At 38.5% G+C, this 24,773-nt stretch overlaps 1 protein-coding gene across 3 annotated transcripts in view; it reads right to left on the bottom strand.

Annotated features, from left to right (window-relative positions):
* Nucleotides 1–6,543: 6,543 nt before the first annotated feature.
* LOC127431940 (CTD small phosphatase-like protein) overlaps nt 6,544–24,773 on the bottom strand; it is a 49,932-nt gene continuing 31,702 nt past the window's right edge. For 2 of the 3 annotated variants that reach the window (XM_051682602.1, XM_051682603.1), the window contains 5 exons: nt 18,606–18,707; nt 14,163–14,219; nt 12,257–12,349; nt 11,565–11,750; nt 6,544–7,141 (listed from right to left, as the gene is read on the bottom strand). In XM_051682602.1, coding sequence (XP_051538562.1) covers nt 7,016–7,141; nt 11,565–11,750; nt 12,257–12,349; nt 14,163–14,219; nt 18,606–18,707 — 564 coding nt within the window. In that variant the 3' untranslated portion in view covers nt 6,544–7,015. Of the gene's footprint in view, nt 7,142–11,564; nt 11,751–12,256; nt 12,350–14,162; nt 14,220–18,605; nt 23,639–24,773 lie in introns of those variants that run through there. The other variant, XM_051682601.1, reaches the window with a different exon arrangement.

Below are 24,773 nucleotides of genomic sequence, written 5' to 3'. Positions count from 1 at the left end.
TTTACACAACCATCTGCATTCAAGCCATTGTAATTTACCATAAAGTCACAAGCACTTTCTTTCTAAATAAACATCCTTCCCGACTGGGTTCGTGAAGGGGTTAATTCATACTATATGTCTATTGTTCATATATTCATTCTGAGTGCTCCCCTCCTGGTCCAACATGAGGGTCACTCACTTGCGGCAAACTCATGTCGGTCACCGTCCCACAGGAATGCGTCATCATGTTTCCTCTCTGGAAGGTTATGCCGTGTAGTGCGGCATGATGGGATTCTGTTCCCCATCTGTGTTAGCACGCAATGTCAAGTGTACTGAGTCATAAGTATGTGCTTCCCCTGAAGAGGAACGTCTCGGGTACATACCTAACCTCGGTTCTCTGAGACTGAAGGGAACGAGACAATGCGAATGCAGGCCGCACTACAAGACTCAGAGTTCTTCTGAGGTGCGAGCAATGCGCTCCTTGTCCCTCCGTCAGAAAATTCTGAGGAATGGTGTTTGCGCACCTGCTTTTATAGTGGACAGCTTCATGCCTAAATAGGCGGGACCCAAACACCATAGCCAATATTAGAATATTGGCATTATTGTAGAGAGGTTTCAACGTGTGGAAGGACACTCCCCATATGCATTAGCACGCAAAGTCTCGTTCCCTTCGTCTCAGGGAATCGAGGTTACATACGTAACCGAGATGTTTTCTACATGGTCAGCCATAACTAACATTAAAGCACTCAGTAATCGTGACATGAACAAGGAAACAAACCATGAATTAGTAAGATATCCTTCATATTTTCCTTTAGTAACACAGACAGTCTAACATTCCCAAAAAATGATTCTTGTGTGAGTGAACTGTCCGAACAAACTGGACTGAATCGTGAATGGATTCAGACCGTATTGCTAACCCGTTTGGTCAATTCACTGAAAAGAATCAGGCATCACTAGTTCTGACTCTAGACAGCCTCCTACAGAAATGAGACATCATGATTGGTGAAATATTCTCAGATGTTTCTCAGGTCAACTCATAGTATGCATGCACGCTGCAGGCGCTACTGAGAGTCCCCTTGCTGCTTCTGATTCCACTCACATCAACATCAGCTCTTTCTCTCTCAGAGCGCAAGTAACGGTTCAGATTGGAACACCACACAGACACTCAGAACCCAAGAGATGAGACAATGATTAATCTCTTCCACTCGAGCGAATGATTTCACCATCTGGCTCTTGGACCGATGTCAGAGGCTTCCAGTGGCAAACGGCCCGTCAGCCACTAACACAAACAAATAAAGATAAGTAAGCAGCAAAGTGTTGCTTCATTAAGGTTTGGATGCTTCACCTGAAAGGGATAGTTCACCCCAAAATGAAAATTCTACTTTTACTCACTTTCATGCCATCCCAGATGTGTATGACTTTCTTTTTTCTGTAGAACACAAATGAAGATTTTTAGAAGAATATCTCAGCTCTGTAGGTCCATACAATGCAAGTGAATGGTGACCAGATCTTTCAAGCTCCAAAAATCACATAAAGGCAGCATAAAAGTAATCCAGATGACTCCAGTGGTGTGATCCATGTCTTCTGAAGTGATCCAATTGGTGAGAAACAGATCTATATTTCCTATAAATCATATGCATCACTTCAGAAGACATGGATTAAACCAAAGAAGTCATATGGATTAATTTTATGGTACCTTTTATGTGATTTTTGGAGCTTCAAAGGTGTGGTCACCATTCACTTGTATTGTATGGACCTACAGAGCTGAAATATTCTTCCAAAAATCTTTGTTTGTGTTCTGCTGAAGAAATAAAGTCATACACATCTGGGATGGCATGAAGGTGAGTAAATGATGAGAGAATTTTAAGTTTTAGGTGATCCTTTAATTGACCTTATTCATAGTAGCAACATCTTTGATTTTTGACAGGAATGAAAATGAGGCTGTGAGATATAGACTTATCCTCTCTTCAGTGACATGCACTGTAAAGCTATCAAAAAGTTCCTAGATCACATCTAATGTTCCACAACTCACGTTGTCTGGAGTTTTTTTTTTTTTTTTTTTTTATTTCTTGGAAAGATATTGTTTAATGTTTCGTCAGCGGAACAATTTAAAAACACTTTAAACTGTACAACTCATTAAAGAGACTGTAAGTCAGTCCCTTGAAATCCTAGTAAACAAAACAGAACAATTTACTTAATTAATTTATGAAAATGTTAGCTATTATGAACTAACAATAAAAATGTTAATTTATGAAAATAATTTATTTTCATTGTTTGTTCATGTTAGTTAATAATGAATTAACTATGCATATACTATAATGTTAAAATATATGTTTTAATTTTAAAAGTGTATATGTAGAATTAAACATTAATCAAGATGCTGTAAAATTACTGTTCATTGTTAGTTCATATTAACTAATGTTAAGTAATGTTAAGTAATGTTAACAAATACAAATTTATTGCACAGTTACCAATGCTTCCCCCCCACCCAAAAAAATCATCCATAATTCATCAATATAAAATAAATAATTTGGTGAAAAAACATTCAGATATCACCAATAATAATTAAATTAATTACTTAAAAAAAAAAAAATATATATATATATATATATATATATATATATATATATATATATATATATAAAATTTTTATTTACAGAGGACATTTTTATCATTGTTTTCATCACCCTTGTACTCATTAGATTTTTCACCTCTTACTATAAATCACACAACACTAATTTTTGATTTTATATTCTCCTCTCACCTAATGTCAGGACATTCAAATACCACCGATTTTTTTTCCATGCACATGTAATTAAGTAATGGTCTACCATCCGGTTAAGTAAACATTTGTGTTGCACTTGTGTCGTTTGTGAAGCAACTCAAACACGATCAGTGCAGTATGTTAGTGGTAAATACTTTTACTGTAGGACTGGTGTTTGTGGGATTCAAAAGCATGTGTGTCTCTTAAATTGCAGGTTTAATATAATGAGGAATCTTGGGGATATAAAATGTTTTCTATGTGACTTGCCCTCTCTAATGATATTAAACAGCGTATCTTTCCTTTTTGCTTCAGCACAAACATAGACAAACATTCATAACAATGGTAAAACAAACAGATATGACTCATTCCCAGGAGAACAACCCACCAGAGTATGAGAGCTCATATTCAGCTGGGCTGACATGTGGCAGCACCATTCATTCCTCCCTCCCAGAGACACCTTAAGCAAACAGCTCACTGACAGCACCCAAATTCAAAATGTAATTTTATACTCTCAGACACACACAGAGCAGTTTTTCTCTAGGAGGCAAAATACGTAAGCCACAGTGTTGAAAGTCATGTGATTCACAGACGTTTCTGGGTGGTACCATATCTTGATAAACTTCTGAAGTTGGAGATAATGGAGATCTACAATTTCTAATGTATTGAAAGCTTTCTTACTCTGTAAGCAAACACTATAGTGTAAAATATGTTGTGATGTAAACCAAAAATATGTTTCATCATACATAACTTCTAAATTAGTTGGTTTTATTCATTGGTAAGTCACAGAAATTATATAATTACTAAATCAACAACCTGACCATATTAGGTTATACCAAAGGAAGTAATTTTAAGGGTCAGATAAGGTAGAAGTACCTAATTAAAAGGTACAGTTCACCTTTAAAAAAAAAAAAAATCATTATTTACTCACCCTCATGTTGTTCCAAATTGTATAACTTGCTTCCTTCCATGTAACACAAAAGGACAGAGAATTGAAGAAAAAATAAATAATGAAACTGAATGGTGACCGGTAGCCTAACATGTCCTTTTGTATTCCATGGAAAAACAGTCATATGGGTTTGGAACAAGATGAAGGTGAATTAAATAATGACAGAATTTTCATTTTGGGTGAACTATCCCTTTCAGATAACAATGGCATGTATTCACTTTTTATAGTGTAAACTAAAAATTTTAAATACAAAATATTTGTGAAATGAAGGTGAAATGAAATATCTTACCTTTCACAGACTTCAAGGACAACAGATACAATCATTAAAAAAAAGGTCTTCACTTGTAAATGTACAGCTGAGCACCGCCACATACTATATTTCCTTGGCTGAAAAGAAAATCACTGTTTTTTCCAAAGTTTCAGTGCTAAAAACTACTGAAAAGCTATTGACTGTTACAGGTGGCCCTTTGGTTGCTGATCTGTTAGTGAACAGCTTAAAGTTCATGACAAATCATGCAGCAAACTAACTAAACGCTCAGAGTTTGCTCATTAACAATGTTTTCCACATCCCACATCTCTCTGAACTCCATTCTTTATACCTAAATCAAACTCATTGTGTAAAACAGAGCATATTTAAATTCACTGTACTGTAAAGGTCTTGTACAATGAACTCGTGTGTAACTGAATGTGCCTTGTGACCAAGGCCAGATATTTGGGGGCAAAAACCAAGAGAAACAAAAATGCCCCCTAAATAAAAAATGCAAGAGCAAAAAATGCCCCTATAATGAAAACCTTCAGTATGTCAAACAGTCAGTATGATTAAGGATTATATTTTATCCTCAACAATTATTTTACAATGTGGATGTTATTACATGTGAAAGAACTGATAATGTCTACAGCTTTAGTGATATTTTGAAAAAAAGAAACAAAATATGTTGTTCCAAATAATTATGCAGAACGCCCTTTGAAAACATTCAGTGGGTTATAATGAACTCAAAACAGAAATCTGTCATATGTGCTGCATGGACAGATCATTTTACCAAAAATAAACACAATTTAAAACAAAAAACCTATTTACAGTTCAAGTTACATATTAATATATGAGCCCTCCTTTGAGATGACTTCAACAACTCTCTCATCCGTTGAACTTGTAAGTATTTCATACTATTTCATTTGAGGATGCCAGTATTGCCTCCCAGAGCTGTTGTTTGGAGGTATACTGCCGCCCACCCTCACAGATCTTCCTTTTAAGGATGATCCACAGGTTCTCAATAGGATTGAGGTCAGGGGATGATGGTGGCCACACCGTGATTTTTTCTCTTTATGCCCATTGCAATCAAGGAGTCAATGGTTTTTTTTTCCAGCATGGGATGGTGCGTTGTCCTGCATGAAAATCATTTTATTTCAGAAGGCACGATTCTTCTTTTTATACCATAGCAGAAAACGGTCTGTTAGGAGCTGCACATATCTTGCAGAGGTCATTTTGACACTGTCAGGGACCATAAAGGGACCTAACCATCTCACTTCCCAATATTCCAGCCCAAATCATCACTCCACCACCACCTTGCTGACGTCTTAGTCTTGTTGGAACAGGGTGGCCATTCACCAACCATCCAGAACTCCAACCATTTGGACCATCCAGTGTAGCATGGCATTCGTCAGTGAATAAAATTGTTTGAAAATTAGTCTTCATGTAATTCTGAGCCCACTGCAAATGTTTCTCTTTGTGAGCTTTGGTTAGGGGTGGCCGAAATGCAGCTTTATGCACAACTGCCAGCCTCTGAAGGATCCTGCATCGAGAGGTTCTTGGGACTCCAGAGACACCAGCAGTTTTTCAACAGTGGCTTTTTATAGCTGCCCTTTTAATAACATGAATTTGTCTGACAGAAACCTTTCTTAATAAGCCTTTATCGGATCAAATTCTTCTGTGCTGTGAATCACTCACAAATTGTTTGATAGGTCGATGATCTCTATTCAGTTTTCACGATATATCAATTGTTTTCATGCCTTTTGCAAGACATTGCACTATTTCACACTTTTCATCTTCAGTAAGATCTTTCTTCCTCCCCATATTGCATGAGAACTGTGACTTGTTTAATAATGTGGAACAACCTCTTTAAGTAGGTTTCCCTTTAACTAAGATCACCTGGCAAACTAATTAACTAGACTGATACCAGTCTAAAACATATGAGAAATAAAACAAACAAAACTTTCTTTGAAAAACTAAAACCTGAATGTTTATTTTAATGAAATCCTACTGATATTTTACTTGCATAATAATTTGGAACATGGTGTATATATTATTGCATTAAAAGTTTATATGTTGGTTTAATGTTATGAATGACACAGTATATTTTTTATATATTTAAAAATGCCCTCATACAGGTCTAAATTTAGAAAGCTAATTTCCTACACATTTTGAAAAGACAAAACATTTGAGCCATTCTTGATACTGATTGCATCTTTATTGATGGCATCTTTTATTTTGATAATGATGAGTATTAATTTCTGATCGTGATGTATTGGATTGTTAACATTAGCCTCTTTCACAATATATTTTTTTTATCATTAATTCAAATCACAAATGGGTAATAGATGCAAACCACTGATTTTTAATATTATCTTAAACGCAATGCTTATATGCTTTATTTTCAAAGGCATAATAGAACCCAGGAAAATAATGGCACCATCATTTGCCCGATAATATATTATTCAGTCCAGTGAAGACTCCTGACCAGAATTTTAAAAGACAGACTCACATTTTCCCCTTGGTCTTACAGTGGGTATTTGTTTAAAGGTTTCAAATTCACTGTAAATATGCAGCATACAAAAAAGTAATTTATGTTCTCATAAAAACAGTCAGAAGAAGGCACTTTATTTGATAAGAGAAAGAGGAAAAAAATCACAGTTGTTAGAGTTACTGTTGATGCGGAAAAGACTGCCTGCATAGTCTGAACAGAAGAGTTTAAAAGTGTCTTTTCACCCGTCCAGAAAAATAGTTTGTCTTGTTTTTTTCCTGGTAAATATATAGAACTCAAAGATAGTAAACTCTTGTGTTATAAAATGACTTGTTGTTTGCTTGTTTTCTCCATTCTGCATCAAAATTTGAAACTGAGTATACATAACTGCTGAGGACCATTGAGGGTGGACATAACATGGGTTTGTCCACAGAGTGTGATGGATGGAGTAGCGGCTATTTGCTCCTTTGCTGGGTGAGTGGTGTCCTCTAGAGGCCAGAGATGTATGGTGATTTGTCCTGAAATGGGTGTCGGGTTTTGTTTATGTATGTGTGGTAAAGTTAAGCAAGGCAGTACTGGACCCGTGTGCTACCTGGCCTTCAGGCTCTGTAACACACTGTAAATGTCCTTCTCTCTGCTCAGGTCTTCAAATAGTGGCAGTAAATCCAGCAGCTCAGTGTCAGTCATGTCATCAAACCACGACTGCACCGGCACCTGCGAACACACAAACACCAACATTTCAATGGAGACAAAAATCAGCAACAGGAGACTTTTAACCACATTAAAGACACCATGAAACCAGTTTTGTGGATTTTAGTCCATGTCTATTAGCTTTGAAGCCATTTATCTGCTATTGCACAGCTAAAATGTGACAAAATTCACTTTTAGCAGATACATTCATTTAAAATGTTATCTTTCTGTGTTAAGCTTATTGGCTATTTACAAAAAGGGGACAAGCTCTTTGATACGTCACGCCATAACTTACAGTTTCAATAAGAAATACTTCAACACAGGAAAGAAAACGTCCTGGTTACTTGCATAACCTCCATTCCCTGATGGAGGGAACGAGACGTTGTGTCGATGTAGTGACACTAGGGGTCACTCTTGGGAGCCCGAAACACCTCTGGTCTTTGATAAAAGGCCAATGAAAATTGGCGAGTGGTATTTGCATGCCACTCCCCCGGACATACGGGTATAAAAGGAGCTGGTATGCAACCACTCATTCAGGTTTTATGCTGAGGAGCCGAGACAAGTTCCGGCCATTTCAGCGGGTAGTTCAGCGTTGTGGCAGGAGGGACACAACGTCTCGTTCCCTCCATCAGGGAACGGAGGTTACGCAAGTAACCAGGACATTCCCTATCTGTCACTCACTCGATGTTGTGTCGATGTAGTGACACTAGGGGTCCCTATACGAAACGCCACAACTGGCTGAACTGTGTTACGTGAACTGGTGGTGTGTGACGGCAGACCACTGTGTGTCTCGTAGCCAGCACACCAGGCCGACACGTAACCTCCCCAACATAGTTATGAGTGTCTAACGGCCCTCTGGGGACAAGTCGACTACCCAAAAGATAGAGACAGGCTAACCCAGCCGTGGCCTCTTTTCCCCTTCTTTTTTCCACTCCCTAAAAAAGAAGGGGGATTATCCGACTGGGCCACCAGGGGTGCTATGTGCAAGCGATACACCTGGCCGGCTATCCCGGGCTTATCCGCTTGTATTGCGTGCCACTACCTGGGATGAAACCGGTTCCACCCGGAGATTGTAGAACCTTGCAAAGGTGTTGGGTGTTGCCCAGCCTTCTGCTCTGCAAATGTCTGTTAGAGAGGCACCCCTGGCCAGGGTCCAGGAGGCCGCTACACCCCTGGTAGAATGGGCTCGTAGCCCTACCAGGGGTGGCATGTCCTGGCCGTGATATGCCATAGCTATGGCATCAATGAGCCAGTGGGCGATCCTCTGCTTGGAGACAGCGCTTCCTTTCCGCTGTGCACCAAAGCAGACAAAGACCTGCTCAGAGATCCTAAAGCTCTGTGTGCGATCCAAATAAATGCGTAAAGCGCGCACCAGACACAGCAACAACAGGGCTGGGTCTGCCTCCTCCTGAGGCAGCGCTCTCCGGTTCACCACCTGATCCCTAAAAGGGGTTGTGGGAACCTTGGGCACATAGTCCGGTCGGGGTCACAGGATAATGTGAGAGTAGCCCGGACCGAACTCCAGGCACGTTTCGCTGACAGAGAACGCTTGCAGGTCTCCTACCCTCTTGATGGAAGTGAGCGCAGTCAGGAGGGCAGTCTTCAAAGAGAGTGCCTTAAGCTCAGCTGACTGCAAAGGCTCAAAGGGTGCTCTCTGTAGACCCTGAAGAACTACAGAGAGGTCCCATGAGGGAACGAGGTGTGGTCTGGAGGGATTCAGCTTCCTGGCACCTCTCAGGAAACTGATGATCAGGTCGTGCTTCCCTAAGGACTTACCGTCGACTGTGGGTGGTAGACCGCTTAGGTCTTCCACGTCCAGTCCAGGGGCCAGACATGGAGATTCCAGAGGCCTGGTCGCGGGTGCCAGATGGTGCCCCGTCCCTGAGAAACAAGGTCCCTCCTCAGGTTAAATCGCCGGGGGGGGGGGGGATCTGTCGCGAGGAGCGTGAGGTCCAAGAACCACGTCTGGGTGGGCCAGTAGAGTGCTACCAGGATGACCTGCTCCTCGTCCTCCCTGACCTTGCACAGAGTCTGTGCAAGTAGGCTCACTGGGGGAAACGCATATTTGCGCAGGCCAGGGGGCCAGCTGTGTGCCAGCGCGTTTATGCCACATCGAGCCGCGAGGGTTCAGGGGAGAGCGGAGGTTTCCACTCTAGCCCGATGCTCACGGGCGCCCGGGAAAGCATGTCCATCATCTCTGCATCAGCCTATGACTGGGCAAACGTCCCCGAAAGGGGGAGCCCAACTGAGGCTTCTGCATCCAACTGGACATGCCCGCTCTCCGATGCTGCGCTCGAGAACTCATCATCTTCGCGGGCTCCGAACAAGAGGCCAGACTCGCCATGAGACTAGCCAGCAGACTCATCTGGAAGCCCGACTGGGGCAGTGCTGGGGAATGGGAGGTCCACGGGGGGATACCTCTTACGAAAGCAAGCCGTGACCGCAACGTTGCCATGGTCATGTTCTCACAGTGAAAACATGAACCATCCACGAATGCTGCCTCCGTGTGGGTTGTGCCCAGACACGAAAGACAGCGATCATGACCATCTGAAGTTGAGATATAACGACCGCAACCAGGAATAACACACAATCGGAAAGGCATCTTTAAAAAGACGCGTCTTTATAAAGACGTTCCGTGTGTGCCACTCTTTTAGAGAAATATACTCTTTTAGAGAAATAAACTCTCTTTTTTCTGCCGAAGCGCCCAGGGGTGTTCTCTGCAGTGCACCAGTGCAGAGGAGGGAGAAGCCGCTGAAATGTGCCGTCAGATCCAGCAGAGGTGAATGAACAGTAGAAATTCAGCTCAATGAGCATGACCATTCAGCTCCGAAGAGAAAATCTGAATGAGTGGTTGCATACCAGCTCCTTTTATACCCGTATGTCTGGGGGAGTGGCATGCAAATACCACTCGCCAATTTTCATTGGCCTTTTATCAAAGACCAGAGGTGTCTCGGGCTCCCAAGAGTGACCCCTAGTGTCACTACATCGACACAACGTCGAGTGAGTGACAGATAGGGAACTGTGCTCGTCAAGTGATTTCATGGGGTCTGTGAAATAGTATAACTTTGCGCGACACCACATACACATGCATGGACTGATCTCAATTCAAAAGACTCTGGGCTGTCATGTGACAAAACAACATGGAGCCAATCACAGGGGAGTTGGGAGAAACGCCAAAAAAAACTATTTCTAGTAAGAAATCTAATTATGTTTTTACATTAAAACCTATTTGAGTCTGAAAGATTAGTCTCCAGTTTCATCTGATATGCCATTTTTTAAATTTGAGTAATTTATTGCGAAACGCCACACTGCTAAACACAATGTACACTAGTGTGTACTTTAGCGTATGTTTTCTTAGAAATCCTATATTTACTGTGCATTATCACATTGAGAATCAATAGGTTCATCCAAAAGCTGAAAAATGTTGCTTTCAGAGGCTTTGTATGGAGTTAGGATGAAAATATGGTGCATTTCAAACTGTTCTGAAACCACTGAAGACAGACAGCACACTGGAGGTTAAGTCATTCACTATAGGGAGCAAGGGAGGATATATGGCTCTCTATGCAGCTAAGTGCATTCACTCCTAAAATCCAACCAAAAGTTCAGTTTCAGGCTGCAGATGATGTTTGAACCACAAATGTTTGGCAGACATGGGAATCAGTCAACACATTCCGATTTTCTAAAGTATAATTTTATTTTAACATAGTTGGTAGTGATTAGACGATGCTGGCCATTACTTTCAATCAGAATTAATTATGCTAATTTCTGATGTAATGTCTGTAACGTCTCAAAAACATGAATAACCAAGACTCCTGGAAACATAATAAACAATTTGATTTTAAAAAAATCTGACGTTCTATAGCTTGGTATAATTAAAAATTTCACAACTTAGTCCCCTTGTCCACATATGTTGCCATAAATTTTTATGAAAACTATTTGCTCTAGAATTTATTTATTTTTTCTTTTGCTTGTTTATTAGGTACTACTAGTTACAAATCAAAAAGGGAAACTGAAAATCAATGGGGAACAATATCTGAATTATTGAGACAGGAGGTCCCACGATCTAACAGACAACAGGCTTTAATAAGTACCTTTAGCTCATTAGTTTGAATACAGAATAACATATTTTAATCTAACGTAAGGGATGCAAGATTGTGGAGGAGGTGACAGCACAAAGGTAGAATCTGAAGCGTCCTCCACAGGCGGCTTGCCACGCAGACTGAATTTATAATTAATGAAACGTTTTGACAAAGGACTGTGGAATGCTAGCAAATGGGTTCTGGCTCATTAATTCCACTGGAAAAAACAGATTCTGAAATAAAACACATCAAACATCTCAAGTCTGAGCATGCGATCTATCAGAAAAACAATATGAGCAAGGATTGTTATTGAGTAAAAAAGAGCGTTCTGAGCGCTCAAAGCAGATGTGGCCCATTGTGACACTTACAGCATTTTCTGGATGGAAGATATAGGAGGCAGGTGAGTTGTCTACTATGATGACTTGGTTGAGCTCTCTGCCCAGTCGGCTGAGGTCTTTGACGTAGTTCCCCCGGTGAAACACACAGGATTCCCTGAAGAGCCGTGCCCTGAACACACCCCACTGGTCCAACAGGTCTGCTACAGGATCAGCATACTGCAGGACCACAAAGAGTAAACAACAATCGCAATATGACCCCTCAGAATGACTTTCACCACCTACTGAATATGTAAGTTTGGGAGGCATAAAACTTTTATCCGTGCTTTATCTTTAAAATAGTAATACATTAAAATAAGAATTCAAGTAGAGCTGTGTAAGGGGCTGTTCATACCAAACATATTCTTGCGTTAAAATAAAAGAGTCCTGAAACACATTTTTTAAAAGTTGAAGTGGTGCAATGCTCACAGTCTAGTGGTAAACTGTATAACCAATAGATTAACGGAGGTAGTTTAGTCTTAGTGTAGAGCAGGGGTAAACAACCTTTTTGACATAAACAGATCTCCCAGTAACTTAACCCTAACCACCATTTTAAAACATGCTTGCTGATGGTGATGGTGTAGCACTGCCCAAATTGATTCCTATACAGCTCATAACTTAGTAACATATTTCTAAAAAAATTTAACTCAAATTAAAATTAACTAAAACTAAATAAATAGTCTTACCTTTGCTAAGCTGGCTGTAAAAAGAACACATTCAAACAGTTCGCCCATTTTCTGCAGAAACTCATCCACATGGGGCCTCTTCAGCACGTAGACCTTCAAAGAAACCACACAAAACACAGCTCATTATTTAAGGAAACAAATCACTGCTGATTCCAGGAAAGAGACAGAAGAGATGCTGGCATTGAACTTCTGACAAACCTTTTTATAGTTTTCCGATCTTGAACGAGACGCCCAGTCGCCGCAACCCAGTGCAAGTAACCAAGAACAGGCCAACCCTGATCCACAGAGCCTATCCTGGATTACTTGAACCAGGTAACAGCCACATCCCAGATGTTTTCCAACATGACAGACAAATGGGCTGTTATTGATACCTTCTCTCTTTGATGCATGCATACACATTCGTACTAGCAATCAACACAATTTGGACTCCCATCAGATGTGCTTACTCTGAGCTCTAAAGCTGTGTTCAGAATGGTGACATTTGTTTACGTGAAAGTCAGTTACTTCCAGTGAGAACTTCCTCACTCAACCGCACCCAATAATTCAAAGAGAATAATAAAAAGGAAGCTAAGTTTGAGATTCAGTCTATGTGATTTAGCGCAGATCCTTTGGGCCCATTTACATATTGTTTTTTTTTTCATGAGATGAAAGGAAAGCAAAAAAAAAAAAAAGGCAAGAAAAGAAAATTGATTAAATATGCAACAGCCACATAGGACACGCTGGAATTTGTAAGATATTATTACTGTTTATCTTAATTCGACCAGGTAGCATGGGCCCTTCAGGAGTGTGTTTCCCGTAACTATGTAACTCACTGCTTAACCACCATAGTACGATGCATCGTTAGAGAAATTAACTAGCAAGTGACAACTTTTACTCAAACCGTAGTAATTATGTCGCACATCCATTATTCAAACCACGTTGGTTCAACGATATAGAGCTGTCGTTAATTACATTACGCAGGGGGTGGAGTAATAACTTCTGCGGATATTATATTATAATAGCTCATTTACACTTACTCCAGAAAGCTGTTAAATGCGTGAAAGCTGCTTGCACTATATAAATATGACCAGATAAATTGCAATAGTGGGGCTTTCCTTTACATCAGACTTAGGGGTTCCCCCAACACACTCGAGCACATTCCCCCATGCACACTCTTCACAAACATGTAAGAACTACACTTATGCGTTAATATGGACACATAAGAAACACCAAATTGTTGAACTATGTTGGTAACGATGAAACTTGCGACCATAGCTGGCCAACGATGCTTTTGGGAAACGCACCCCTGACCGAACTGTTCTTGTGACAAAAAAAGCTAGATGTTGGTGTCTAGAGATGCTCTTTTTAAGCATTGATGCTCTTTTTAACCTGACACAGCGTCTAAAAAATGCCTATGCGTACATGTACAAGATGCTGAAAAACAGTGACATGTCCATTTAGCATGAGTGTGTGTAGAAAACAATGGAAAAACAGGCACCATAATGCATTCTGAGTGAACTGCCTCTTATGCTAGCAAAAAGCCTGTTTCTCCATTTACGGTCTCTCAAAAGTACAGTGTGTATGAAATCGTAATTTTGTCGAGTAACGTCCTATAATAGTTGTTGTTTTACCAGTGTGTGATTGTTGTTTGGTGGGTTCTTAAAAGCAGATTGGACTTTTATCATCTGCATTAAAGCTGTATTTAACATCACAGCTCAGGATTGGGCTTAGGACTATGTTCTTGTGTCATTTTTATAAATGTTTATTTTCCAGAACTGAGCGGCAATTAGCAATGATGGCAGCATGCAAGTCGCGTACTTGGTTTACATGTGCCAGCCGAGCAACTGCCATTGAGATGAATGTAAATGCTAACAGATAGCTCTCAACTGGACCTCAATGACTGCATTTGAACCCTTTTGTACAGTACCTGATGAACTGTTCCATCAATCTCCACAGGGACTATAAAGTCTGCGTTGCTGATGGGCTGTAAGCAGAAAACAGAAAGACATGCTTTTTAAACCTAGTCCAAACTGGCTATCAGCATCATCCCTGTCACAACAATGTTACAGTTGTTTCATCTGTGGTGTCCTCTGAAAGCGCAGATGTTTGTGTTTGTGTAGTGCCACAGGAAGTATCCACTGCATCACAGCTACCTGTAGTCAAGCCTTTCAATTAAACTTCTTTGAGCTTGGAAGACTGTATGCACTTGTATAACAGAGTGAGTATATGTGTGTCTGAAAGCTGACTGCATGGAGCTGGGAACTGCAAGCGTCTTTGAAAAGAGACCTGATATGCCTTTAAAGAAAGTGTAGGGAGAAATAAAGGCGAGAGCCAAAGAGCACACAGAGAGGATGAAAAGGACTCAGCGGGCGGCTCAGAGCTGTCTTAATGCCAAAAAGAATAACAGAGATATGAGGAGAGAAAACTTTTGCTCTGTACTTTTTAGGCTTTTGTTAAAAACAGGGGAATTCTACGGTTCATATCTCTGATTGGATGGCGGAGAAGGAGGCTCAGCCAATAGCTCTGTCCCCCATCTGACCTGATTTGCATAACATCACAATTGTCTTAGTTTCATTTACAGCACCGCTTAACAGACACACAGTTTCTAAATAAGTTAAAGGGATTTAAAGAGATAGTTGACCTAAAAGGTTAGATGTTAGACAGAATGTTTGCCTCAGCCATCCTTCACTGTTTTTAGAAGATGCAATGAAACTGAATGGTGACTGAGGCACCACCGGATTCTGTTTAACATCTCACTTTGTGTTCTATGGAGAAAAAAAAAAACAGAAAGTCATACAAGTTTGCAACAACATGAGGGAGAGTAAACGGTGACAGACTTTTTATTTTGGGGTGAACTATAGTTCTATATGGTAAAAACAAATATTTTACACATCAATTCATTATACAGCCAGCAGGAGGAGTGTGTGGTCTATATGATGAGGAATAGAAACACTGGCCTTGCTAGACATATTGACATGGCTGGGTGTTGTTGACATACTGTAGGTAAGGTACTTAATATTTAAGTAACACTTTACAATACAAGGTTCCATTTGTTAACATTAGTTAACAACATTAATTAACATTAACTAACAATAAACAATACTTTTACAGCATTTATTTATCTTGGTTAATGTTACATTCTCTCTCTATATATTAATACATATGAATACATTTTTAAAATCCAAAGTTGTATATGTTAACTTTAGTTAATGCACTATGAACTAACAATGAACAATTGTATTTTTAACTAACATTAACAAAGATTAATAAATGCTGTAAAAAATATATTGTTCATTGTTAATTCATGATACCTAATTCATTAACTAATGTTAATGAATGGAACCTTACTGTAAAGTGTTACCAATATTTCTAACATTAATCTACATGATAAAAACATGAAACCCCTGTTTTCAAACCAATTATTACACAGCTCTCTAACAAGCAACACTGTAAGTAGTCAATTAATTACCTATCTACAACAGACTAGTCAGGGTTTAATTTGGCATAAACAAAAAGAGGCTATGAGGGATATCATAGAAGTAATTCCTGTTTAATTTGTCTTTCTATCTTAAAGGGACAGTTCACCCAAAAATGAAAATTGGCAGCATGTAGTATTGTTCATTGTTAGTTCATGATACCTAATGCATTAAATAATGTTAATGAATGGAACCTTATTGTGGTAAGTGTTACCAATATTTCTAACATTAATCTACATTTTTGTTAAAAATAACTATTTTATACCCATTTAAAAAGCTAATTACACATTTACTGTCATCTGAATGAAAGTCAACTGTCATAAAGCGCAGTATACTGTATAATCCCTAAGAGAGAGAGAGAGAGAGAGAGAGAGAGAGAGAGAGAGAGAGAGAGAGAAAGAAAGAAAGAAAGAAAGAGAGAGAGGGATTAGATTACAGTAGTGTACATAGAATACACATGCAAAAATCACAGTGACCTTTCTTCCAGTGAACTCACTGTGACTGTATTTAACCCCTGTTTTCAAACCAATTATTACACAGCTCTCTGGTATACTTCATTCAGATTGGTCAATTTTAGCATTCCTCAGTTAACTGTATAATAAACCACTGTCCCAAGCAACTGATTTCCTAAATAAATGTGCTAGTTTCATGTCTCTCGTATCACTCTGTACTCTTTCTTCTCACATAATAAAATTATTTAAATGTAAATAAATGTCTCTTTATTTGTATGTCTATTTAGTAAGTAACCCTGTAATAAGTAGGATCATGTACAGTCAGCAGGTCATTTTTGCTAAATGAATGTGTATAAATGTGTATGCTTGTGCATATGTGTGTTTTGGTGTCAGGGTGGGCATATTTGTGCATGCACTTTAAGAGTGTGTTTGTTAGGTTGTGAGCACGCACAAAGGCATGCATCCCTCTCTCTGGGCCTCTTTCTCTCAGTCACCGCCTTTCTCTCTTCTCTGAGCAAAAACATAAGCTGCCAGGAAGACATTTTAAAGGAGGACAGGCTCTGCTTTACCAAAACACTATTATTCTTGGAGCAAACTCAGTGAGTTTCCTGTCACTGTCTTCTAATTGCTTGTTCTTTCCGAGCTGGGATGTGTCCAGTTGTGGAAGACACGTAAGCATTAAGCTAGATGTGTGGATATGTAAATGTGGGGTGCGTGTGTGTAATCAACCAGGCACAGTTGTTTATTTGACTTTGTTGTGTGTGTCAGTGAGCTAAAAACCCGCCTAAAACCAAGATGCAGAGAAGTGGGTCACTGCGCTCAGCAGGTGGCTCCCTGAAGCACCAATTTCTAGGGACCAGACAAGCATTTAATCTTTGAAGAGGATTTTTTTTTATCTGTGACTATAAATCCCCCCCAACAGTCTCAAAAGATAGCCATTGCCTTCTGCTATTATGTCTTAGATTGCTCAATAGAATTATCAGGCCAGTCTAAAACACTCTATGCCAGAACTTAATGAAACCCCCCAATCTCTGTCACTGTAAACCTTATCAGAATTCATCTAATGTAGTCTGACAACTGGATTTAAAACCAAGTTTCTATGATATTCTGGCCCACTGATATGACTCAGGTCAATGTAAGATTATTATTATTTTTTGGCCATTTTAGACAAAAATTCTGATAGCTTAGAAAAGTAACAGCACACCTCTTCTTTATGATTTCAGGTATCATTCATGTCCTAATACATGATAATGTAATACAAATGTTGCGGGGCATGTTGTGTGTAGTTTAAAACTTGATACGCTATTATACAAATTCTTTTATACTATTATACAAATAGTAATAATTATGCTTGCCTTCGCAAGCACCACTTCTAACAAGCAACACTGTAAGTGTCTACAACAAACTAGTCAGGATTTAATTTGACATAAACAAAAAAGAGCCTATGAGGGATCAAAGCGATAGTTCACCCAAAAATGAAAATTCTCATCATTTACTCACCCTCACGCCATCCCAGATGTGTATGCCTTTTTTAATTCTGCTGAACACAAACAAAGATTTTTAGAAGAATATTTCAACTCTGTAGGTCCTTTCAATGCAAATGAATGGTAATCAGGCCTTTGAAGCTCCAAAAATCACATAAAGGCAGCATGAAAGTAATCCATATGACTACAGTGGTTTAATCCATGTCTTCAGAAGGGATATGATAGGTGTGGGTGAGAAACAGATCAATATTTAAGTCTTTTTTTACAATAAATCTCCACTTTCACATTCAGAAAGAGAAAGTGAAAGTGGAGATTTATGGTATAAAAAAAGCACTTAAATATTGATCTGTTTCCCACCCAAAGTGACTGCATAGTTTCAGAAGACATATTAAACCACTGGAGTCTTATGGATTGCTTTTATATGGATTGCTGCCTTTATGTGATTTTTGGAGCTTGAAAGTTCTGGTCACCATTCAAATGCATTGAATGGAGCTGAAATATTCTTCTTAAAATCTTCAATTGTGTTCAACAGAACAAAGAAAGTCATGCACATCTGGGATGGAATGAGGGTGAGTAAATGATGAGAAAATGTTTATTTTCAGTGAACTATCACTTTAGCGTCTTACATCACATCTAATTTTCACAACCTATGTTTTTCCAAAAAAAAAAAAAAAAATGTTTTATTTTTATTTTTATATATCGACTGACACCAAGGTAAGCAGTAAAATACAACAGTACTTCTTGTCCTCAAAGCCTTGTTTTCTTTCTCCTCAAAGTAAAAAATGGCATCTATCTTGACTAAGATACAGTTTACATACGCTATCTACTCTATTACTTGCTCAGTTGAGACTGTCTACAATATCAGACTCTATATGTAAACTATCCATTGCTTTGTGAAATATCTAATATGTATACTATAAAACAGTAATTGTGTTTGTGTGCATGTATACACCAGTACCTTGAAGGAGCTGTGCACAAGGGTCTCATCCAGGTCGATCACCACACAGTTCTTGCCGTAGTCATTAATGGTGACCTCAGGCAGGAGGTATTTGGCTGGAGGCTGGAGGGGGGGAGCACAGCACAGATGAAAGAGGGATGGAAACAAGAAGGAAAGGAGAACAGAAAAGCAAACAAGCAGTTGATTCAGAGTCACATCAGAGGAGAAATGCATGCTGATCATAGCGGCCAGACATTCAATGTCATAATCAAAAGATACGGTGCCTCCCCAAAGGGACGCAACATGCACTGGATAATGTATTGTTGTTGTCCCAGGCAAATCTGGATGATGTAAAGGGATCTGGTGCATTTGGATAACCTTGAAACAACAGATCATAGCTCTGTGTTAAAGTGATTGGCCCCCCATGGTTCGCTTACACTGCCAAGTCAAGTTGCCTAAGCACAAGCTGGCTCTCTAGTCACTCTGGCAGTAATGGGAGAGTGTGTGCTAGAGAGAGAGAGATAGAGACTGAATTGAGGCTTTACTAAGCCTGACCTGAGGGAGGCAGATGGACTTGCCTAAAGGGGCAAATACACACACACACACACACGCACATACAGTATGCAAATATGCACACAACAGTAATGCAAATATGCACACAACAGTACATGCAGACATGCACAATGCAAGTATATACATGACTTTATTATGGTTAATATTCTTTAAATGTGTATTTCAGCATGGGTCCTATATAGTATATCCTGTATATGTTTGGGTATGTGTGTGGAGGAAAGGTCATAAAGGACAGTGCACTGGCTGTTTGATTTATCTGTGTCAATGAAAACTGTTGGAGTCCACCATGACCTTCTTTCTCCACTCTTTACATCTCATCAAACCAGGACAAATATTTGCAATTCTTATCACTTTAAAAGTGTACTTAATTATTCATATAATTAGTAATTACTCTTGCCAGTAATCTAATTACTAGTAAATAAAAACTTGTATGACTACAAATATGACACAAATATCAAATATTGTATGAATCTGTCTCCTTTCAACGTGCTCTCATTAAAAGTTGTAATATTAGTTCAAGATGGCTTGTAAAAAAAAACCTTTTTTTTTCTTTTACTCACAGGGATGCCCCAAAGTATTGGCTGCCAATATTTATCTGCCAATTATTGACCAAATTAAAACCATCGACGTATCGGTTATAAGCATGAAAACGGCAATATGAAAAAATTAAAATGATTAGTAACACACTTTGTAAAAACTGTAGAAAGTTTGGCACTCATAAGAACATGTCATATTTATTTTTTTTATTCTTTCTCGATCTTACATTAATGTGGAAAAACCACCATAAATGGATGTGATGAAAACTGCACTTACCAATAGGCTACGAGATGAGAGAGAACCATTCAAAATGCTTTGAAACCAGCAGACTTCGACTTCTGAGACAGCGGTATGATATCCATTAAGATTGAAATCGCAATATGGCCTTACGCGACTATGAAACATTAAAAGGCTGCATTTTAAAATACAGACTGCATTCAGCGCTTTAGTCAGCACTGTGTGAGCAAGCGGCACCCTCTAGCGATCTGAATGGCATTATCCATTGTACCATTATAATACAGAATTTAAAAGGGGGGTTTGTTTCTTTGGTTTAATCTTTTAATTTTCCATGATATGGTTGACATTTCCATGGAATTGCCCAATGCATAGTATGAATTTGTAATGCTCTATCACATACAGTTTTGTACTGCAAAAACAGAAGTGCAAAAATGTTTTGGAAGTACAAAATAACCTTTTTTCGTATCAATGATCATGTTATATTTAGTAATTGTTTTCTTTTTATCTTCTATTTTACTTTCTTAAAAGTTTTGGCCTGTCATGTGTTCAACAGATCCAATCCAGGTTCAATGAAAATTAATATTGTTAGAACAGTTAAAAAGCTTTTGTACATCTTCGTAAAATTTTAAAGCATAATTCCACAGTAAAACAGTGATCTGATGACAAAATAAGGTAAGTGGCAAAATATCAGTATCGGCCTACGTTTTTTGGGTAAAATCGGAATTGGCCAAAAATTTTCATATCTGTGCATCCCTAAGAAAAACACAAAACCAATGAATGATATTTAAAAAAAATCATAATAAATTTAACCCCTGACCTAAACATAACCATAAAGTGTAACTCCCTACCTAAACCCTAAACCTGTACCTTTCTATTGTAGGTATCATAACTCCATTCAACACTCAGCTCTTTTCCTTGTGGGAATCACAATGTAGGTTTTTCAGGTTTTACTATCTTTGAGGGAACATTTAGTCCCCACATGGATAGCTAAACAAGACCACACACACACACACACACACACAAATTAGTGCATGCCCCATGAGTATATGTAATCACATCATTACATTATGACTGAGGACTGTACGGTTTTCAAACAATGCTTTAACCCTAATTGAAGCCTCATGCTGTGTCAATCAATCTCAGCATTCATTACATGGCTTCCAAATGCTCTCAAATTTATCACTTGCTTGCATTATAATATTCTGTTTGTTGTCCTCAGCACACGACAAGCTCAGAGTAAAAATAACAAACGATGGCTTACGGTTCAACTAAATTCCAAGCCTAACCCTTGCCCCAAACCAGACACTCTCAAAATGCATTAGAGAGCAGGGCTTTACAGCATTACATCATGCAGATGAATACTTCAGTCATTAGTGTCAGCCAGTCAAAGCAGGAAGATCTGGAAGCAGGCAGTAAGACAATCCCAGCTGTCTCCTTAGAAAACATCAGTGTCTCTGAGGTTTGATTACAATTACAGTGAGTATTAAAACACCTGCCGGCATTTTCTCAGCATGGATGTTCTGTTTGTGCTGAGTAGGCAGGGTGTAAATCAGGATTTGGGTCTCCTTCTATCTCAGGCCCAGCGTGAAGGCCTGGCTCAGATCAGCGGAAATCTCTGCCTGCTCTTCCTCCAGCAGGTGCTTTGTAGGATGGGTTTGACTTTCTGAGACTGCTGTTGTCCTACAGTACAGCTTATCATAGTTGTTTGAGTGTTAAAGGGATTGTTCACCTAAAATGGATATTCTGTCATTATTTACAGTACTCACCATCACGTAGTTTCAGACCTGTATGACTTGCTTACTTTTGTGGAAAACAATTTTAGAAGATTACCTAGTGACTCTTTTTCATATAATGAAAGTGAATGAGGACTGGAGCTGTCTAGCTCTAAAATGACACAAAAAAGCACTTTTAAGTGTCATAAAAGTTATCAATTTGACTTGTGTGCTATATCCCAAGTCTTCTGAAGCCATATAGGTCTGTGCGTGGAACAGACAAAAAGTCAAGCTCTCTTTGGCATGGTCAAGAGTTCATGGAAAAGAGTGGCCAGAACATTCTTCAGAATATTACCTTCTGTGTTCCACAGAAGTAAGTAAAATGGGTTTGGAACAACATGATGGTAAGTAAATGATATCAGAATTCTAGTTTTTGGATGAACTATCTCTTTGAAGACAACATGAAACAGCATTCACAACACATTTACAGTATTGGCCAAAAATATTGGCACCCTTGGTAAATATGAGCCAAGAAGGCTGTGAAAATAAGTCTTTGTTGTTTATCCTTTTGATCATTCATTCAAAATATTCACAAAAATTGAACCTTTAATTGAAGTAAAGTAATTGAAAGTTGGGAAAAAACTCATAAGTAAATAAATGTTTTTCTCTAAAACACGTTTGCCACAATTATTGGCACCCCTAGAAATTCTTATGAGTAAAATATATCTGTAGAATATTCCCATTTATATTTAAAAAACTTTAGTACACCTGGATGACAAGGAACATGAAATTGTTTAGCCATGACTTCCTGTTTCATATGGATATAAATATGAGGTAACACACAGGCCAAATTATCTTAGTCATCCATCACAATGGGTAAGACCAAAGAATAAAGTTATTATGTGCAGCAAAAGGTAGTTGAGCTTCACAAAATGGGACGTGACTATAAGAAAATAGCTAAAGCATTGAAAATATCCATTTCCACCATCATGGAAATAATTAAGAAGTGCCAATCAACTGGAGATGTTACGAATCGGCCTGAAAGAGGACATGTGTCTATACTGTCTGCATGCACAGTGAGGAGGATGGTTTGAAAGGCCAAAAATTCTTCAAGGATCACAGCAGGAGAACTGCATGAATTAGTAGTGTCTTGGGGTCAGAAAGTCTCCAAAAGTACAATCAGACGTCACCTACATCACCACAAATTGTTTGGGAGGGTTTCAAGAGAAAAAGCCTCTGCTCTCATCCAACAACAAACTCAAGCATCTTCAGTTTGCCAGACACTACTAGAAATTCAAATGGGACCGGGTTCTATGGTCAGATAAAACAAAAACAGAGTTTTTTGGCAGAAAAAATATGGAAAAGTACCTCATGCCCACGGTTAAATATGGTGGTGGATCTTTAATGTTGTGGGGCTGTTTTTGTGCCAAAGGCCCTAGACATCTTGTTCGGATACATGGCATCATGGACTCTATCAAATACCAACCGATAAAAATTAAAACCTGATTGCCTCTGCCAGAAAGCTTAAAATGGGCTGTGGTTGGATCTTCCAGCAGGACAATGATCCAAAACACACATAAAAATCAACACAAAAATAGTTTACTGACCACAAAATCAAGGTTCTGCCCATGGCCATCCTAGTCCCCTGGCCTGAACCCCATAGAAAACCTGTGGGGTGAACTGAAGAGGAGAGACCACCAATGTGAACCTCTGAATTTGAAGGATCTGGAGAGATTCTGTATGGAGGAATGGTCTCAGATCACTTGCCATGTGTTCTCCAACCTCATTAAGCATTATAGGAGAAGACTCAGAGCTGTTATCTTGGCAAAGGGAGGTTGCACAAAGTATTGAATACAAGGATGCCAATAATTTGTGAAAAATAAAATAACTTGTGATGTGTTTGGAATTGTTTTTGTGAATATTTTGAATGAAAGTCCAAAAGGATAAACAATAAGTATATATTTTACAAAGCCTTCCTTTAACATATTTACCAAGGATGCCAATATTTTTGGCCACAACTGTAACTTCCAAAATGTGGTAATGCAGTAGGGCAGTAGTTAAGTTTATTCACTGGGATTTTATTGGATTTTATACTGTAAAAAATGCACGTAATTGTAATGGTTAAATAATGTAAAAAACGTTAATTGGTTAACGGGTAGTTACCTTACCATACACGGTTAAAAAATGTAATATATTTAACAAGACAATACATGTAATTTTACGCAGATAATTGTAAAAAAAATTTTATTTGATCTAAAAAGTAACATTTTACAGTATAATTAACTGTGAAAATGTTTATTATGTTTAACAAGAGAATACATGTACTTTTTACGGTAAACTATTGTTAAAATTATGGTGAAAAACAATAATCAAGTGTTCCCAAATGTACCTTTTTAACCCACCACGTTTTGTTATATTTTATGGGAATAGTTTTGTTTCTTCTTATTTTTAATATTAGTTATGTACATTGGGGTGTTCTGTGTTATATTTTATGTACTGTAGTTTAGTTAATGTTTATTGCATTATTTTAGTGTCACATGTGTTACCCAGATGGTGTTTTGTGTTTGTTTGTGTAACACTGTGCACTGTATCTACATGTGTATTAATTATTGTTCCAAGAAGGGCAACTCTTGATGAATTAAAGTCATCATGTGGCCTTTTGTAGTTACTACGGTGATTAACAATATGTTTGAAAGTGAAAAGCAGACTTTTATATTTCCAGAGGGTTAGTATATATCAAGTTTATATAACTAAACATTATAAATGGTAGTGAACTGTAAAATATACAAGCATCAAAATTACATCCCATAAAGCCTGAAACATGGTCACCCCATTTTTTATAGTAAATTTCTGGAAATCACAGCAGCACATATTTTAACAGAATTTACTGTATGTTGGACTATGCTTAATATTTTTTTCCCTCACCCAAGCGGCCTTGGTTTTGCCAGCAGAAAAGAAAAAACCAAACCAAAGTTGTTTTTTTTCTTCTCCCTTTAGAATAACACGCACTAATTGACAGTAAGACCAGAGACATTTATTGAAGTATTGATCTTAATCAAATAAAATTGGATGGGATCTGAGCTGTGTGTGAGTGTTTCTATTCTGGATGAGAGCAGATACATGAAAAATC

Source organism: Myxocyprinus asiaticus, chromosome 41 (genome assembly GCF_019703515.2).
Source record: "Myxocyprinus asiaticus isolate MX2 ecotype Aquarium Trade chromosome 41, UBuf_Myxa_2, whole genome shotgun sequence".
Taxonomy (NCBI): domain Eukaryota; kingdom Metazoa; phylum Chordata; class Actinopteri; order Cypriniformes; family Catostomidae; genus Myxocyprinus; species Myxocyprinus asiaticus.
Note: the sequence above shows the minus strand (reverse complement) of the source record. Positions and strands in the feature narration are given on the sequence as shown.